The 20,972-nt window shown below is 34.4% G+C and overlaps 1 protein-coding gene and 1 pseudogene across 50 annotated transcripts in view; both read right to left on the minus strand.

Moving 5' to 3' along the window:
• PPHLN1 (periphilin 1) overlaps positions 1–20,972 on the minus strand; it is a 139,480-nt gene that overhangs the window by 104,248 nt on the left and 14,260 nt on the right. For 38 of the 50 annotated variants that reach the window (XR_012002894.1, XR_012002892.1, XR_012002890.1 and 35 more), the window contains 3 exons: positions 18,215–18,306; positions 7,531–7,695; positions 5,189–5,250 (listed from right to left, as the gene is read on the minus strand). Coding sequence is in view for 40 of the 50 variants with exons in the window: in XM_072765551.1 (XP_072621652.1) it covers positions 5,189–5,250; positions 7,531–7,695; positions 18,215–18,306 (319 nt within the window). In the remaining 10 variants the exon portion in view is untranslated. The remainder of the gene's footprint in view (positions 1–5,188; positions 5,251–7,530; positions 7,696–18,214; positions 18,307–20,972) is intronic. The other 12 variants (XR_012002897.1, XM_026000140.2, XM_026000136.2 and 9 more) reach the window with 1 other exon arrangement.
• Positions 16,680–17,248, minus strand: LOC112921058 (large ribosomal subunit protein uL11-like; annotated as a pseudogene).

Here is a 20,972-nt window from a genome sequence, read left to right on the forward strand (position 1 = left end):
AAACAATCCAAATATCCAATAGAAGACAAATGGATAAACAAAATGTGGGTAAATACATAAAATGGAATATTATTCACCAATAAAAAGGAATGGCATTCTGACATTATACCATGATGTTGGAAACATCATGCTAAATGAAAGAAGTCAAATACAAGAGGACAAATATTGTATGATTCCACATAAATGAAATACCAAGAATAGGCAAATTTTTAAAGGCACAGAGTAGAAAGGTGGCTGCCCTGGGCTAGGCATAAGGAGGCATGAGCAGTTATTGCTTCACAGGTTTAGTTTTCATTATGATGGAAAAAAGTTTTGAAAATAGTGTTTTTTGGTGTAACCACTTTACCTGACATTGTAAATATAACTAATGCCAGTGAACTGTGTACTAAAAATGGTTAAAATGGCATATTTTACGTTAAACATATGCCACTAAAACAACGTATTTTTTGAAAAAACACAGGAGCTACCTTGAAGGGATTCTCACAGACCAAATTTGAACATCGTAATGACGTTAGTAACAGATTATAACATACTGAATAAGATAGGAATCCACGAGTCTATGCTGATATAAAACAAAGTTCTGTGTTTTTTCTTAAAGTGGGTGGTGGAGAGAAGAGAAAGCACTTCCTTACAAACTGATAACAGGTAACAAAAAGATCAGTCTAATTACAAAATTACCATTACAAACAATTATATTGATAATTCAGGCAAGAAACATTAATGAATGCTAGACTAGTGGGTGAAAATGAGATGAAGAATGGCATATTCGCATAGTTCCAAAGTATTTCCCCCCAAAAACACTAATGTTGGGATGCCTGGGTAGTTAAGTGGTCTATCTTGGGTTCAGGGCATGATCCCAAGTCCGGGAATCAAGTCCCGCATCAGGCTCCCTGTGAGGAGCCTGCTTCTCCCTCTACCTATGTCTCTGCCTCTTTGTGTCACTCATGAATAAGTAAATAAAACCTTAAAAACACAAACACACACACACACTCTAATGTCAGGGAAGGAAGCTAACTTCACAGTGAAGAAATTTTGCAGATTCCATCTTAATCAACTGATAAAAGTAAACACCATCGATAAGGAAACAAATCAACAACATGTGTAATCTAATGGGATGCAATAAAAAGAAAATAGCATCACTTCAGGGACTGTCCGGGCAAAAATGTTTAACTGAAATCTAACCATAAACATTAGACAAACCTAAATTTGAGAAACAGTCTACAAAATGTCTGCTCTGTGTTCATCTTGCCCAAAACAGTGAGCCACAAAAACAAAAACAAGGAATAGACTGAAGAACTGTTCCGGATTAAAGAAGTCTACAAAAATATGACCTAAGAATTCGGATTAGATCTTTTGCTATAAAACACATTATTGGGGCATTGTGGGAGACATTACTGGGGTTGATTTCTGGTGAAAATTTAGCAGTTTCTGATTTATTCTCACAACTTTTCTATAAATTTAAAACACTGTATCAAATAGAATATTTTAAATAGTCTAACATTTTCTTTCCACAAATAATTATTGTGTACAACCCAACAAAAACAAAAAACTAGTTAGCATGGTTTTCCTAAATACTCAGAATGTTAATTCTCTTAACCAATATACACAACTACTCTCTGCATCGTTTACAATGCAGTGATCTTTTTTCTCCCTAAAACAGCCATTCACAAAGTCTTCAATGATATCACCTAATAGGGAACAACCTACAGACAGCCAGAAAGATGCTAGCCTGTAAAAGTAATAGCTTCTGTGATAGCCTGATATTTGAAGCGTCACTGAGGACACCCAGACATCAGGTAAAGCTACAAAATATGTGAAAGAAGCCCTTTCTATGCTACTAACATTTCATTTGCCTTCATAAAAATGTTGTTTTATATGTTTACTATCTATAATTCATACTAAAAAGTAGGCTAATGAGAACACAATCTTTTTATCCCCAGAGGGTGGAAGAATATCTGACATATACCAGTCACCCAATAAATATTTATCGAATGAATATACCATATAGAATGAACACTATATCAAAAAATTTCAAACAACAGAGTACACGTATAGGCAACACTGATTACAGAGTAACTAGAATATACTATGTTTGAATCAGTATAAAATTGCCATCTATCAGGGGCGCCTGGGTGATTCAGTTGGTTAAGTGTCTGACTCTTGATCTCAGCTCAGGTCTTGATCTCAGGGTCGTAAGTTCAATCCCCACGATGGGTTCCACACTTAGTGTGAAGTCTACTTAAAAAAAATTTAAAAAATAATAATCTATGGCATACAGTTATAGCAATTCTTAAAAGAAATTTCAAAACTCTACTTATACTCATAAATAAGATGGAAAGAAAAATAAAATATCCAAATTAAAATGTTAGATTTTTTTTTCAAAAATTGAAACATAAGTATTACAGACTTTTAGAAGACAACCTGAAAATATCTATTAAAATGTAAAATATGTACGTCCTGTGACCCAGAAATTCCACTTTTGGCAATCCATGCCATAAAAACTAAAGTACGGTTTCATAGTGACATTATATACTCAGATTTATTAGACAATGTTTTGTACAGAAAAGTACGAATATGATCTCATTAACAATACTTGAAATGTTTATGAATATAGAGAAAAATATAGAACACACAGTGTCAACATGACTATAGGAAAGAAGGAGCCCCACATATGATTTTATTTATGTAAAATTATATACACACATAAAGAAAATAATAAAGTGCTAAAAAAGGAAGAGAGAATAAAGATAGAAACAAACTATTATTTTAAAAACTAAAATCAACTAAATCAACTTGAGAACTGTTTCTTTGGAATAAATACAAACCATTAGCTAATCTAATCAACAGTTTTTTCTTACACTTCTGCTTTACACATTTAGTCTTTGTTATACCAGACATTTTGATATGCTAGGCTTCCGATTTCATTTTTTTTTCCCCCTAATGGATGGCCATTTGTCCCAACACTAGTTACTGAAAAGTTCATTCTTTTCCCCATTTGATTTGTAGTGCCGCTGTTGCTATATCCCCAACTCCTGGATATATCTAGGTTTCCTTCTAAACTCCCTGTCTTGTTTGACTGTTTACATTACTAGAGCTTGATAAATTTTGATAGTATATTGAGTCTTCACATCTTTTTCAAGGCTATTTTTGCCATTTGGCCCTTTATTCCTTCATAGTAACTTTAGAAACAGCTTACCAACTTCCATGGGGAAAAATCCAAAATTTACACCGGAACCAAACTGAATGAACACCTGAATTTGAGAACTGATATCTTCATGATTCTGTCTCTTCTCAGTCAAGGATGTCACATATATCCTTTTACTCAGGTCTTTTTAAATGTCCCTTAGAAATGACTTGCAATTTCATCTACATAGATTTCACACAGTTTTGTTATATTCTCATTACTCCTTATAGTTTTTATTTTATAGAAAATATTTTTAAATTACATTTTCTAACTTACGCTATCAGTTGATTTCATTATACTGAACTTTGCTAATTTCCTAACAGTTCTAATAGTCTATAGACTCTCTTGGATCTTCTACATAGATAATTTAACATCTGTAAATAGTTTTCCTTCACTCTAACCCTTACAACTGTATGTTTCTTGTCTTACTGTGGAGGCTGAGACCTTACCATGATGAACAGAAGCAATAACAACAGGCATCTTTGCTTCATCCTGGTTTTAAAGCTAATGCTTCTAACTCTACCATTCAGTATAGCAAATCACATTTATAAGATAAAGGAAATTCTCTTCCATTCCTAGCTGGCTAAAACTTACTGTGTTATGTTTAACAGTAATTAAATTTAATTAAAGTATTTTTCAGAATCTATTTTCTCTATTACTTCTATTGGGAAGGGCAGTCCACCATGAGTCCATCCCTGCTGTGTACTCTAAATTGCAAGACCTTACCATCCACTGACACTGAACAGTTTCTGTAGCTGGTCATACAGACAATTAAATAGGTCAAGGTGACCACAGCATAACATGTGACTGCTCACTCTGAGTGAGTGAAATACTGGCTTGCTTGCTTCCTGCTTCCTACAAAAAAGTAGCAAGCTCTTGACCCTGTGTTCCTCAGCTGCAGTGCATGTCACTGTATGCAGAGCCACCATCTCTGCCCATCACATAAGGGACATCGATGCCCCTGATGACTGAGGTGCTATGAGTAACAAACTGCCTTGCTCTGATCCACTGAATCCTGTTGTCTACTTCTGGCACCTAGAGAGTTGTAACATTTGACTACTTTCCCTTGTCTATAGGTTATTCTCTAACAGTTCGTAAGAGATAAATTTTTTTTTAAGATTTATTTTTTTGAGGTGAGAAGGGCCAGAGAAGAGGGAGGACGAGAGAAAACGAATCCCAAGCAGACTCCCTGCTGAGCATGGAGCCTGATCTCCACAGGGCTCAATCTCATGACCCTGAGATTGATATTGAGATCATGACCTGAGCCAAAATAAAGCATTGAGTGCTTAACTGACCGAGCCACCCAGGTGTCCTCATCTTTAAAAAGCTCCTTTTATAACTTCTACTACTTCCTTTGTAGTGAAGTCATTTAAAACAAACAAACAAACAAATCATACAAACTTTAGAGGTGTCTGAGTAGCTCAGGTCATGATGGGATCAAGCCCCACGTTGAGCTCCCTGCTCAACATGAAGTCTGCTTCTCCTCCTCCCTCTGCCTCTCCCCTCTGCTCATTTCTCTCAAATAATCTAAAAAAAAGTAAAAATACAACTTGATTATATCTATCCGTCTCTTTTTTTTCTGACTATTCTATCAGATGCCTCTGTAAGTAACTAAGGCTAACAATGACTGAAGTTATTCTAAAATGTGTTAATAAAAGACACTCTGTAATGACTCAAATCTTCTGGAGGGACAAAAAAAGCCTTAATCTTCTAATTAAACAGAACCCTTATAATCCATATTACACATTAGGAATAACTTAATAATTAATTTGATGAGAATATATCAATAATTCAAACATTATTTTTCATTATCAGTTTTCAAAACACCCATAGATACAGAATTCTATTAGTACTATTATATTACAGTCACAAAACTGTTGCTCTCAAAATTATAAATCCTAATAAAAAATATTTCATCTATGAGCCTGGAGATTAGATTTCAATACCAGACATCTTAGTGAATCAAGTATCAAAGTAGTTATGATACTAAGTTCATCTTTTTACCTGTACTCAGGCTGTCGGCTTGCAGAATGATCATCTCTTGTCCACCTATAGCCAGATTCATCCTGCAAAATAAAAAAAGCTATTTAGATATTTGCTTACATTATTTTGGCCAAGTAGGATATATCTAACAATACTACTGAAAACTAGTCTCTAAGATCAAAATAATATGAGGACCTAAACACCTTTCTGAATTACTCTGAGCTTCATAAGCATAAAAAAGGAAAAAAAGATAGAGCAAGTCATCCATTTCAACAAGTAATTTAGTAGATGGAGCTTTATGAAATGCTTAAAGTATTTCTTTGGTAGGCCCTTAACAGTCTTATAGCCAAAAACATATGCTAACATCACAACAGCTAAGGACCATTACAAGAACAAAGGTTCAATTTAATCAAGCACACATTTCTTGACCTTTCATTTTCTTTTCCTTCTGTTAAGTTCCCTCACCAATTTTCAAATTCAAGCCCAATGAAGAATTTACTTTCCCATTTTTCTTGTTCAAGTTTCCTTTTCTCATCTTGATTTTCATTAAAATCTATAATTAAAAATAATACAATAAGCTATCACCTACTGATAAGCTACGTTAGAGCAAGATGTGGTGCTAAATTTAAAATTAATCAAAAAAGTATATTTTGTCCTCTAAAACAGATATATTTGAAAAGCTACATTCAAAAAAACATAGTAACTCATGCCCAATTACTTGAAAATTACATATATAACAATATAATGTGAATTATTTACAATCAGAAATACTAATTCAGCTAAAATAAATGCTACCTTCATCTTCCTCTTTAGCATATCCTAAGAGTAATGCATTCATCATTTTCCTTCTCAACAGTAAATATAAACAAAAGAAAAAACTCAACAGCTATAAGATATGAGATCAAATAAGTAGTTTATTTTATATAACTGAACTCAAGATAAATTCACGTCACAAGAGTCCTAAGGATCTCAAATGGACTTATTTTTGAGGAGCATATAAAGAGAAAACGTTGTATAAAGTATGAATAAACACAATTTGTAACAAAAAACTATTGCTGAGGCACTGTTATGCTACAAGGTTTTAGGGAAAGAAATCATATTCATAGGGATTCAAATACAAATTGGTCTAATGAATCCAAAATCCCCTACCTATTTTAAAAGGCCATATCTGATTTTTCTAAGAGGGAAAACAACTTTATGCAAAGGCCAAATTTTTTCTTCATCAGACTACCTGGAATAATGGCTCCAAAGGCAAAATCTAGTATTTCTAGGTTAGAGCTAATATATAATGTTAACTTTTCAACACTAAATCCCTCTTCCTTAAAGGAACAGCATGACATTTAAAAATTTAACAAAACAAAAATCATTTCTAGAAGAAGGAAGCTATGCATCCCACACTTCAAAATGACAAGAAAATCCTGAATAGTCTCATTACTACTTTAGAATTGTCAAAGGTCACCATGATGCAGTAGTAAGAGAACTGGACTTCCATACATACCCAACTTTGGGTAAATCACCTTACCTCTGTTTCTTTGAGGGTAAAGTATGGAAAGTAATTCCAACAGCCAATGGAGGTCAAATTTTAATATAAACAATGTTTGAATATGTACTATTAATTATAAGATTATAGAGTAGGGGAGGGAGAAAAGAGAAAATATAGGAAAACAGTCTAGCAGAGGAGTGATGTAAACACACAAGCTAAGTCCAAGGAATGGCATCAAGGAATAGTTGCAATCAAGTTCAGTGATAGATTATTGCAACATTAAATACATACTTCTAGATTATTAAAAATGATTAAGAGAAACAAAATACAATAGCAACAATAATGGTAATAATAGAAGCTAACATTTAAAATGTGCTTATTTTATATAGGACAGTATTTTGAGAGCTAATTTGAGTTACTAAGTAGACTTTCATAAGTATAACAAAAATGAGACTGAGGTTCAACAACTGTAACCCAACCTCACCCACAGCATTTCATCATGACGAAAATAATCAAAGTAATTATAAGTGGGTACATCCAATAAGAGATGGTAACTGCCTGGTCATCACTTACTAAGAACCAAAGCAATAAAGATTACCTTTATCTGCTTCTGCAAATCCTTGCCAATATAGGGGTTAAAAACACAGGCTAGTTGGAATTAGTGTCATTTAGATAGAGCTATCCAGAGTGGCTTACCCACTTTGTCCCAAGATTTTCCACTACCAGTTCCCATTTGACAGCTCTAGCAGGCAATTCAACAGAGCATCAAGCAGGAAGTGTTTATTCAACTACCTTCATGGCCAGTCACATAAATTTCAAAAATTACATGATTTTTAACTTATAATAAATAACAATTAGTACACGGGGGAAATTTACATACTCCTCTGTGAGGTGGACCACTTCTTCGATCATGAGAAAAACTGCGGCCCTCGTCATATTCTCGGTAATCAACATGACTGTAATATCTATTGTAGTTTCCTTCACCAGGTCTGTCTAGCAGTGGTGGTTTCTTTGGCACAATATTAACTACTCTATGGTAGCCATCCTAAAACAGACAAAAAGAAATATATAAAAATCACTAATTTCTCTATTTGGTTTTGGAAAGGTTTTTAAAAAGTACAGGAGTTCTTATCCTTAATCAAATAGAGTAAATGTATAAACAAACAAAAATGCATTAATGAAATAACATGAATATAACTAATAGTAAGGTTTTCACATGGATTAAAGGAAACAAAATTGTTCAATGAAGAAAGCCAGGTGTTTTAAAACAAGCAGCAATGCTAAAAAGGAATCATAAATAAAAGAAAAAATACAATGTTACTGTTTTAATAAAAAGTAAACTATGGAAAGAATGTTACAGTAGCTCTAATCCTAATTGCCTAAGGAGTTTAGAAACAAAACCATTTAAGATAGCACCCATCTTTAGTCTACTGTGTTCGAAGAATACTGTTTAGAAGAAATACAAAATCTTCACACACAAACAGCAGCAAAAAGAGAGGTAATAATGAGCTAGAATCATCAAGAGGAAACATTCTGCTATTTCTCCAGAAGCACTGGAGAGAAGAAAGCCTTTGACTTCACAGATCTAGAAGCAAAATAAAACCTGATATAAAATTTGAACTAATTTTCAAAGTAGTATGTTGTTAATGTTTTAAAGTTTTAGAAATTAAATGGTTTTTTGCAGGGGTTGAGAAATTGGATGGAGGGAGATGGATGGAGAAGAACAACTTTTAGGTTAGTAGCTTCTGTGAAATAACTGAAAAGACGGTTATAAACAGTAAGAACTAAAGAGCTACAGAATACATTATTTGTAAATAATCTGGGCTTGAGCATTAATGGTATGTCTTTCTACCAACATCAGATAAAGTATATGTGAATAAAATTAGAAAGCTATCAAAGTATAAGACATAATCAATTTAAGTTAACTGATTTGACAAATTAAAAAAATAAAGCCCAACATTCAGGGCATTATTACACCATCTTTAGGTCTCAGTTTTATTATCTGTCCAATAGATTAATACTAATACCTACCTCAGGAGTTGTTGTGAAGACTAAATGAAAAACACACTGTAAAGCATTTAGTACAATGTATAGGGCACACTAAGTGCTCAAAAATGTTCGCGGTTTTGATTACCTTTTTCATATCTAGGTACAACACAATTCCACCAAGCGTCTATTTCCTTAAATTACTTCTTAGCATTAATAACTAAAACTATCCAATTATTAAGTTACTGTGTCCTATTCAAATTTCCCAATGGATAGGAAATTTGTTAATGTGTCGAGAAAAAAATAAAACCAATAGCTATATCTGAGAGCTAAAAGGATCTACCTAATTTATTCAGCTGGAGATACAAGGTGGTTTCCTTCTTTAGTATGTGAGACATTAAATTGTACACATATTTTATATGTTTACATAAAATATAAATGAACCCACTGGCTGTGTCTTGTAAAAACTGTCCTTCAATAGAGATTTCAATTAAATCTAAGCAAACATTGAGCTTCTAAAAATTTTCAACATTAAGCCAAAATTAAGCGACCTTATAATTATTTTCTAAATCAAAATTCGTTATTCATAAAATTAGAATCACTGATTTCTCCAATTCCAAGAAGCCATAAAATTCCATTCTATAATATCCTTGTTTGTTTGTATATATTTATTTGGAGGGATAGTGGGGTAAGTATGCATGTCTAAACATTTTTATGAATAGAGAGCTTATTACTTTACAAAACAACTCTTGCCTTTGTTAAAAATTTGAGGATTATAAAACGCGTATGGTAAAACTTTCAAATACCCAAATCACATTTAGTCACAGATTCAAGTGTTTTTTCCAAATAATAATACATGAAAACATTCCAAAGTTGTTAATCAGCAACAGAAAAAACTCCTAATGGCAACTCTGTATCCAGCAATGAAGATCAAGCTGACATGTTTTTAGAGTGTTTAAATATATTATACTATCTCACCTCTATAGGTGTCTATTCTTAAAGAAAACTCCCTAGTTATATGAAAAGATTTAAGGAAATGAAGAGAACAATAGGAGTTTATGACAAAGCAAGACTATATTATCAGAAAGTTCCTATCTGATCCAAGTATACCACTCAAGGATTTTATTTCCAATAAAATCCATGATGGGAGGAAAAGATTTCAATTTTTTTCAAAAAAAAATTTTTTTACAAAGAAAGTTCAAACAGTGTTTTATATTACCAGCAATGCCAGACCTGATTAGAAACACCATCAGTGTTTGAAATTCTTGTACAAATATACATTGAGCTATAAACATGTAATTTTTCTTTGTATAAGCTAACAGAAGTATACAAGGCTTCAGGTACAGATATGGTTGGAGTCTTCATTTTAGAAATATCTTGGAAAACAATGGCACCATTATGTACAAATCAGAAATAAAAACTAAGACTTCTAAAGAATATCTTAAAAGATTGTAAAGGTAACAAGATCATTTGCAATTAATTTAAAAATAAACTCAACGGAATCAAAACTTTTCTATTATTTAAAATGCAGATATATCAAATCTTGAATTTGGACATAAAATCTGAATTCCCTCAATTAAATAAATTTTCATTGCTTCTGTTCCTTCTGAAAAAAATATGTACAGTATCTCATTATGATCAGACTATATCAACTTAATACAACTGTTTCATATTTATACTACGTATCAATTTTCCATGGCTGTTACTAGAATTTCTTTAAAAAATGCATAAAATCTATTAGATTAGCAAAATTAAAATTAGTATTAATGTTATGAACAGTCAGACCAAAGTAAAAAAGTATATAGAACTCATTAAAAAATATATTTAAGCCTATTTTAGTTAATCATTGCTCTATCCTGGCAGAACATAGAAAGCAAGAAGTTGCATGTAAATTTAAATACTTTTGTTGAGAATTATAGTCAATGAAATTTACACTTTCACATATAGGTCACTATCTCAGGGGTTTAACAATTCCTACTATTAGGCTCTCTGCGTTTCTGAAATAAAGACTGTTCACAGTTCACTTGTGCTAATGGAAATCTGATCAGGTTAAGATATGTATCAAATTAGTTTTGCAATTTTTAAATCTGAAATGGTGTTCACGTTTTGTCACAAAATAAGCAATTATTTCTTAATTTGATATAAATTCCAATTTAGTAGAACTACTACCTCTTATGAGAAAATACTTTCATTTCATTAAGTAAAAGCACCAAGTTTTGTTCCATTCGATATATAAATGTCAAATTTTCCACACTAATGTTTAGTCTCATTACTAACATAACTAACCCATACACTTATTCAATGTCATTAAGATATACTTGGCACAAACTCTAACGCAAAAGCATTTTAAAGGAAAAATTTTAACATAAGTGCCTCCTCCTAAGCATCTTTATCATTTAGAGACATATTCTGAAATATTTATTTGCATTTGAAATAGTGCATCTTGAATTTACTTCAAAATAACCTGGGAGACAAGAAACTAGTGGAGGCATAGACAAAACAAGATGGACCATGAGTTAATAATTGCCATTTGGATGATTTGTCCATGAGTTCATTTTGCTATTTTGTCTCTTACATTTTTTTTTTTTGTCCTTATAAAAAGTCAAAAACAACTAAAGCACACTAATCTACCAGCAAATTAACTAAGTATGATAGTACATGTCAGTAGTTAATGCCATTACTCCCTAAAACAATCATCTTAGTATGAATGCAAGCTTCATGGGCACAGAAACCTTGGTCTTAATTCACTGCTCTATTCCCAGCACCTGGGACAGCACTTGGCACACAGTAAGCACTACGTACATAACACACATTCTGCTTTGCTGTATCAATATTATGTTACTTTTGGCATCACATGCTTTTTATTAGAAAAGTACCAAACTACACATAACTAAAAAATTCTACTACACAGGCTGGTGGACTTTTGCTTTCGGAAGCTTGAGGTTCCCTTACTCTGATTCCTCAGTTTGTGACATGCATTTCTATGTAACAGCATTTATTCATTTAATTCACTCGCTGAATTTTCAAATACTAGTGTTTTGCATTTCAATGGCTTTGGAGAATAATGGGTCAAATATCTAAAACTGGAACTGCCCCAGAAAACCAGGACATACTGTTACAAATGTAGCCAAGAACTGATCACTCCTCTCTGGAAATAATGACAACAAAAAAAAAGTTAAGTTTTTGTAATCCTGTCAGCCAAGAAGGTAAAACACCTCCCAGGGCAGCTCTACACAAAGGAACATTACTAAATCAAAACTCAGCAGATGAACACTTAAGATTTGCATATAATGTATGTAATTTTTACATTTAGAAAAAAAGCTGTAAAAAACAATGCACTTTTATGATATGTATACCTATGAAAAGCATATTGTTAATGAAAAGCATACTGTTGTCCGGTTTACTCTGAAATACAGCATAAAATTAGATGGATTAAAGTGGATGGATTAAGGGCAGATAGATGGATAAATACATGATAAAGTTTTCATAAAATGTTATTATAAGTAGTGAGTAAATGGGAATAATAAGAAAAAAAATGCAGTAAAACTGCTCTTCTGTTAGAGAACAGAATCCAAATATACAAAATAAAATATAGTACCTTCCTCTATCCCAAGCACTGATGATAGTAAGTGCCCAGTTTTTAAGGATTAACTGCTTTCATATTTAGAAAAAAATAATTTGCTTTTTAAAACCTTTTAAGTTTTTATTGAAGTATGACATACTTACAAAAAAATGTAAAAATCACAAATGTACTCCTAAATTACTTTTCACAAGGTAATTACACTGTATAACTACCACCCAGATCAAAAAACTGAATATCCCTAGTTCAGCAAAAGCCTTCCTATGCTCTCTCCTAGTCACTACTCCTCTCTTCTAAAAGTAACCACTTTCCTGGTGAGTTTTGCCTATCCTGAAGCTTTATATAATACACAGGAAATACAGGATATAATCTTGTATTTGGCTTCTTTCAGTATGAGGTTCAATAGCCTATTCAGGTCCATTCATTCTAATTGCTTGTAAATTGTATAATTAATTTACTCTACTGTTACAATTTGGATTGTTGCCAGTTTGGAGCTGTGATGAATAATGCTGCTTGTGAGCATCCTATATAAGTCAATTTGATATACAAATATGTTTTTTAAAATAACATTAGATGATTTGTAAGTTCTTTAAACTTTAAAGAAATTATATTTTTATTGGCTCCAAAGTCAAGAATTATAACTTTATTGATTTATATTTCTAGTTCTAGTGTCATTTATCAGTTTTCTAGCTTAAGGATTCAGTAGGTCCTTAAAATCAGATGTGAATAAAAGTTACTTTTTTCACCCAAATGCAGCAACAAACAACACAATAACAGCAGCAGTATCTGTGGCTTCATCACTAACAGAAATCACAGATATTTTCATATCATGTTATAGCCATGCAGTATGTAGAAACATGATTTATTCTCATTACTCTGAAAATATAGTAATGAAAATCCCACCATTAGTTCATAATATTTAATGACCTACTCAAGAAGTACATATTACATCATAAATTTGTTTTTATTTTCTTTTTTTTTTTTTAAAGATTATTTATTCATGATAGACAGAGAGAGAGAAAGAGAGAGAGAGAGGCAGAGACACAGGCAGAGGGAGAAGCAGGCTCCATGCAGGGAGCCCGATGCGGGACTCGATCCCGGGACTCCAGGATCACGCCCTGGGCCAAAGGCAGGCGCTGAACCACTGAGCCACCCAGGGATCCCCACAAATTTGTTTTTAATATTGATAACTATACTCAAATATAAGTAGTCTCCTTTAATTCTGTGTATTTTATAGTTTAAAAAACCCTACTCTGAAAAGGGATCCATGGCAACAAAAAGTTTAAGATACTTTGCTTTATTCAACTAAAATGCAGGTGTAACATAGAAGGCAAAGGAATAATTTCCAAGAGCCATCAAAGGTGCATAATTGAGAGGAGGGGAAGGCTTTAAATTTCCAATCAAAATAAGGCCACGTTCACCAATAAAAGTGAGTCTTGAGGAAGGGGATATGGGAATACAGAAGGATTTATCAACTAGGAGAGGCTGACTAGGGAGATAAAGGGACCAATCTATGGGAAGGGAGGGGAAGGCTTTAAATTTCCAATCAAAATAAGGCCATGTTCACCAATAAAAGTGAGTCTTGAGGAAGGGGATATGGGAATACAGAAGGATTTATCAACTAGGAGAGGCTGACTAGGGGGATGAAGGGATCAATTTAAAAAAAAAAATTTTTTTTTTAAAAAGGAGAAGAATGAAGCTGTACAAGGTCTGGGCAGGTTCTGTGCTCTTAGAAGGAGAAACGCAATCTAGGCTCCTTCCCATCTCGGAGAAACCAAGTAGCCAGAGAATTTAGGAGAGTCAGATTTACCTTTGGGAACTTAGAGACAGTTAAGTACTTCTAGTCTGATTTTAAATGCACTTGTGGTATAAAACGTATCTATATGCTTCCTGATGATGAAATTATTTTATAAAGAAGCATGTTTCACATTTACAAACACAGAAATGATATAAAAATGAAAATGATTGGGTTTGTTTATATTTTATTACAATATCATCACCCACTGAGAACTTACATCACCTGTCATTTTACCTTAACTGTTATCATCAGCAAGTTCATTGTTCATCTATGATCTCTATTTCTTAAATCTGCATAAGAGTCACCTGACAAACTTTTTTTTTTTTTTAACCTGACAAACTTTTACAACACTGATGTTGAGATCCTAGCTGCAATTATTATGACTTAATTACCTGGATGGGGCCCAGATTTTGGTATTTAAGAGCTCTCTGGATGTCTTTTTAATATACAGCAAGGAATGAGAGCCTCTAATTTAAATCACTGATCCAAAATCTAGCCTCCAAGTTTTCCCTTCCTCAAGTCCAATAACCTTCGCCCACTCTCTATCCCTACCACTATCCACTGAACTTTAATCACCCAGGACTGTCCTTCTCTTGGAAACTACAATTCAAAATACCTGTCTTTCTGCCATACTCTGGTCTTCAGGCTCACCGAGCCTTTCCTGTCCCTCAACCCCTCATTTCTTTCAATCCACTGTCCCTCTCACAGCCTTACTTCCTTTCTGAATTAGCCCATAACACATAATATATTACCTCAGTCATTCTCTGAATCAGAACTTTCAATATCCTATCTTCCTGAGTCCACCACTCATAACACCTTGCCTTCTCCACTCCTAAACCGGGCTACTTAGGTAATAAAACACACATTCCTGTAGACTGGTGCCCCTATCTTTACAGTGCACAAGCTCACTGCCCCTTAGCACAGTCTTTTTAAACATTTCTGGTGAGGAGATATCAACAATGGTTACTCCAAATTCAACACACTGGCCTAAAGTTGCCCTCTACCTCCTGCCTTTCAGGGGATGATCTTGCTATCCCTTCAGAAAAAACAAAGGCTATTTATTAGGAGGAACTTTCTCTAACCCATTCTCACACAGTAACTTAGAGATCTGAAGGGCCCTTCTGTCTTTAGGACACTGATAAACTGATTACTCCCACCTTAAAACTGACCCCTCCCCAGCTTTCTTAACTAGAATCCCTCCCTAGCAATAGCTGACAGCCTCCTGGAAGATCCCTTGACCTCCAGTTTTATCTCTGGAAGCCAACTTGACTGTAGTGTTTTCTATGATACAACAGAGCATGCATGCATAATCAGAATGGTGTAATATATGATATAACATCTAACTTTTTCCATGATTTGATTGTGAACACTTCCCACTGTTGTCTGAAATTATGTTTCTGTATATAAATCCCTGTCTACAGGGACACCTGGGTGCCTTAGTGGTTGAGCATCTACCTTCGGCTCAGGGCATGATCCTGGGGTCCTGGGTCTGAAACCTGCATCAGGCTCCCCGAAGGGAGCCTGATTCTCCCTCTGCCTACATACATCTCTGCCTCACATGAATAAATTTTTAAAAATCTTTTAAATAAATAAATTCCTGTCTCCATTTTATGGCTTCTACAACATTCTACAGAGCTCTATAAATAAACCATTCAACACTCAGAATTGTTTTGAAGATTAAGAAGGTTTTAATATAAAACCCCTCACAGTAAGCAGAAAATAGTTAAATATGTAATTATAGTAAGTGACCATTTAAAAGTCTTCCCTTCCCTAAATATACCTTTTTATTAAAGAATAAAAGATTTTATTTGTTTATACATGAAACAAAGAGAGGCAGAGACATAGGTAGAGGGAGAAGCAGGCTCCCCATAGGGAGCCTGGTGTGGGACTCAATCCTGGGACTCCAGGATGACACTCTAGAGCCAAAGGCAGACAGACGCTCAACCACTGAGCTGCTAAGCCACCCAGGAGTCCCTAAATGTATCTTATTTTATAATTTGGAGTCATGTGTTACATTAAAAACAAAAATTAGAAAAGAAAAAAAAAAAAGGCTGGTACGCCTGAGTGGCTCAGCAGTTGAGCATCTGCCTTAGGCTCAGGGTGTGATCCTGGAGACCCAGGATCGAGTCCCACATCGGGCTCCCTGCATGGAGCCTGCTTCTCCCTCTGCCTGTGTCTCTTCCTCTTTCTCTCTGTGTCTCTCATGAATAAATAAAATCTAAAAAAAAAAAAAAAGGAAATTCCCGGAAATTGAAAACAAACTAAAACAAATCCAACTATATACCCAGTTGGTGGCATAACCACACAGAAAATTCTCTTAAGTATCCTTGAAATACAAATTCCTAATGGGATATATCCTTGGAAAGGTAGGGGTTCTAAAAATTTTTTTCCTAAAGTGATCCCTTTCCCATCTTTGCATTACTCCCACATCATCTATGTCACTTTGTTTTCCTAAGTAAACTATATTTTATCAAATTAAAAGAATTTAATTGAAAATTTAATTAGAAACACAGTCTATAAAATCTGGAATGAAATGACATATAGTAATAATTAAGTTTACACATTCTGAAATATGGTAGGCCTCTTTGTTCCAGCTTTAATTCTGTTTTTATTGTTGTTGTCGTCAAACGATTCTTTATGGAAATATTTTCCTTTGTAGCAGTTCTTAACTAGCTGGACATTCCACTGCACCACTATTAATGTCATGAGGATGGTGGTCATCAACATTGCAGCCCACAGATTATTTAAGAGTCCCCAGGATCTCTTTAATGGTTCCAGAGAATCTCTAGCTAAACATTGGTAATTCTAGATTACCAGAATTCTCTGGCTAAAGATCAGACCCTTCCAATCATTAGTTGCCTTAGCTAAAGCCCAGTAACGCATTTGTTGGGCAATGTTGACAATCTCATCAAAACTGATATTCCCACTGTGCTTAATGTTTTTCTGCTTCTTCCAGTCTCGTGGGGGTTCCTTGAGCACTCTGACAATCAGGGAAGAGGCAGAAAATACCACTTCATCTAGGCTTGTCTGTTCTGAATGGTCAGTTACACTGTCATCCTTAGACACTTACAATCATCAGTGGCCTTGGCAAGGTCATCAGCAACCTCTATCAGAGATGGACTCAGAAGGCCAATCTTGGGGACCAGGGCAGACAAAGCACTTACTTCCCCATGAGTGCACCTCAGGTACACAACTTTGATCTTATTGGGGTTGGGATCTCAACTTAGGTGGCATGGTAGAGGCAGCTAGTGTCAGGATGAACCCAAAGTTAGCACTACCAAAAATAGTTGTACCTTTGTCTCCTTCAAACCAAAAACCAAGAAGCTCATCTTTTATCATTTTAGATCAATTGCAGCCGAAGCTGTAACCCAGGCCAAATGATAATGCTGAAAGTAGTATCACCCATCTAAGTGTGTTGTGGGACTTACTTAGAAGTAAAAACGTATAAACCAATATTTGTGCCTTTGATGGTGTATAATGAATCCATAATATATCCACATAGTATCACCACAACCCAAATCCCCTGGTACTTAGAAAGGGCCTGTGCAAAAGTTTAAGATTCTTAACCCTCCCCAAACTCTTCCTTAGGTCACTGCAGAGTATTTTGGGGAGAGAGTGCATATAGTCACCCAATAAACACTGAACTCCTACTATGTGCCACACACTAAATGGTGCTGAGAATACATTAAGAAAAATAGCAAGCTCCCTGAGAAAAGGCCTAATTAAAATTCCTAATTCTCAAAGCAACAGAGACAAGCAGTAGGGCAATATACTAAAAGCTGCCTGCCTGCCCCTGACCTGCCCCTACTTCATAATTTCACATATCCAATTTGCAAACATTTTTGGGAATAGAGAAAATAGGGGACATCCAATAGTAGGAGCAGGTGCTCAAATATTCCATTAATTAACAGTCTATCTTTATAAAAACTCAAATTTTCTTCACAAATTCAATTCATTATAAAAATCCTCCATTTTAGAAATTTAAATAAACAATGTGAAATATAGATTATCTACATAAATAAAATGTTGCCCTTTATTTTCAAACTTTTAACTTTTAAAAGATAAGCTTAATCTGCCTATATGTCAACCCAGACTGTTAAGTTTTTGGCACTTAAAGATTTTATTAGGAGGCTTAGCTTTGGTGTACCAAATTCACTTAGATTCTAGATTTTCAATTATTCTACAGCAGTAGCAACTTACACTGGGGTGACTTCGAGGAGGTATTCGTTCTCTTGGAAGTCTTTCATAGTCATATCGTCCCTCAGACCACATTTCATCTCTTCTGTAAGCCACTAAACAAAAAGGAACCAAAAAGTTATGGCTTTTTATGTAATTAGGAAGCAATAGAGAAGATTTTTATAAGAGTAAATAGTTACATTTCAACACAAATATTTTCCAGAGATACTTAAGAAAAAAATGTAACTGACCAAAAGGAAAAAAGAATGATTAAGGCAATTCTTTTTCCAAACAATTCTGAAATGTTCTTTTTTTAAAAAAAATGTAATAGAAAGCCCCACATTCTGTTTCAAAGACTATTTAAAGCTTCAAAGAGTTTGTTCCCATCGCGGTAAAAAGATCCAGAAGACCACAAATATTTCTTCATTCTCATAGTAAAAATTTGTTTTCTCATAGTAAAAATTAGAAAGATTCATTTTCATGAATAATTTGCAACGCTGATCAGCAATGCTATTCCTATTTCCTGGTGGATGGTTTCTATAACATTTTTATAACATTTTTAGATTTGCTACATTCCTAGAGCTTCTCTCTTATATATGTTCAATGAAATGGTTTTAACTTAAAAGTTTAAATAAACAATCCTATAAAAACACACTCAACAAACTGAAATAAATCACTCTCAATTTTGCTTTTAATTCTATAAGTTTATTTTAATGCAAAGGCACTTTCATAAAATTCAAAATTAAAAGTTCTGTCAGCATTTTTCATATTTGGGATGCAGAGAGAGGCTTCCTACTTTGAGAGCTGCCATGTTCTGGGTAAAGCACTAATGCAGTGCATTACGGAGTCCAGATGAAAACAAGTGTGAGGACAGCCCGGGTGGCTCTGCGGTTTAGCACCTGGCTTCAGCCCAGGGCATGATCCTGGAGACCCGGGATCGAGTCCCATATCAGGCTCGCTCCCTGTGTGGAGCCTGCTTCTCCCTCTGCCTGTCTCTGCCTCTCTGCGTGTGTGTGTGTGTGTGTGTGTGTGTGTGTGTGTGTGTGTGTGTGTCTCATGAATAAACAAAATCTTAAAAAAAAAATAAAGAAAGAAAACAAGTGTGAACAAGGAGAAGAAGGTAAGCAAGACAAGTAAGAGAGATGATGAGCACACAGTGCAGAAAATACCCTAAAGGTCACTTATATGGGGTTGGAAAACTTTATAAAGGACCAGACTTTTATTTTCAGCCTTGCATGTACGTCACAGGTCTCTGTCACAACCACTCAATTCTACTGTTATAAAATGAAAGCAGCCATAAGCAATACATAATAAACGTAGGAGTGTGGTCATATTCCAAAAACTTTTTATTTACAAAAACAGGAAGGCAGTTCATAGGCAGCAGCTCATTAACCACCAGAGTAGATGAGAAATGGTTAACAAAGCAGAACCCAGAGAACACGATGCAGGTTCTAACCCAAGAACTATGAACTATCCTGATATGTAGAAGGATAATCATGAGCGAAAAGTGAAAAATGGGACAAGTACTAAGTCAGGATCTTTGTAATACAAAAAAATTGGGCAACAAGTCCAGACACATAATCTGTAGATTTGTGGAGTAGGAAAATATTTCAGAAAAATACATGTCAAAAGATTTTTGGTGGCCCTTTATGAGGTAATAACACTAAGAGGGGGAAAAAAAGAAATGACATCCTATTTTGGCAGCATAAAATTCTAACGGTTCAGGCTAAGAAAAAAAGGCTGAAAAATAAGGGTAATATTTTTTGATACTATCCACAGTATAAACAATCTTAAGGGATCCCTGGGTGGCTCAGCGGTTTGGCGCCTGCCTTCCGCCCAGGGCGTGATCCTGGAGAACCGGGATCGAGTCCCGCTCGGGCTCCCTGCATGGAGCCTGCTTCTCCCTCTGCCTGTGTCTCTGCCCCTCTCCCTCTCTCTCTCTCTCTCTCATTAATAAATAAATAAAATCTTAAAAAATAAAAAAATAAAAAAATAAAAATAAACAATTTTAATTTTCTCTATAAAAACAAATCTACAATATTTTCTGATACAAATAGACCCAATAAACGAACTCAAAGATGCCTAGAAAAATCTTAATTTAAGTTACAAATTAGCTTTTAACATTATACATAAATCAACCTGAATTCCATGTCCATAATCACACATCATCATGAATGTTATTTCAGGAGCACCTGAATGGCTCAGTCAGTTAAGCATCTGCCTTCAACTTCGGCCATGAACTCAGGATTCCCTCTTCCTCTGCTCCCACCCCCTGCCCTGCATGCTCTCTCTCAGATAAAGAAATAATAAAATCTTAAAAAAGAGGGAGAATGTTATTTCAAAGTAATCAGTCTTTTAAGTATAAGAATTGATGGAAACTTGAAAAAAAAATTACCAAAATTTCTCCTCCTTTACTGAACCCATCAAAGGTTTCAGTCTAAAAAACAAGTCAGATTTTATCCTACTTGAGAAACAATAGAGAAATAATAGCAACCAACTGAAATCAAATCACAGGGGAAAAAATGAACCCAAAAGAAAAATGTACAAATGATATGAAGAGAGTTCACACACACACAAAAAAAAGACTTAATCTTTTGAAAAGATGCTCAACTTTCTTCAAAATAAAGAAGATGAAAACTAAAACTATAATGGAGTTATACCAATTTGCACCCAAAGCTCTGCAAAAAAAATCAAACTGCTTCGACTAGAGTAAGAAAAGCCAACACTCTCATATATTAATGAAATGAGTATAATTTTAATGGGTGCAGCAGATTGGGAAAAA

This window comes from Vulpes vulpes, chromosome 8 (assembly GCF_048418805.1).
Source record: "Vulpes vulpes isolate BD-2025 chromosome 8, VulVul3, whole genome shotgun sequence".
Classification (NCBI taxonomy): Eukaryota; Metazoa; Chordata; class Mammalia; order Carnivora; family Canidae; genus Vulpes; species Vulpes vulpes.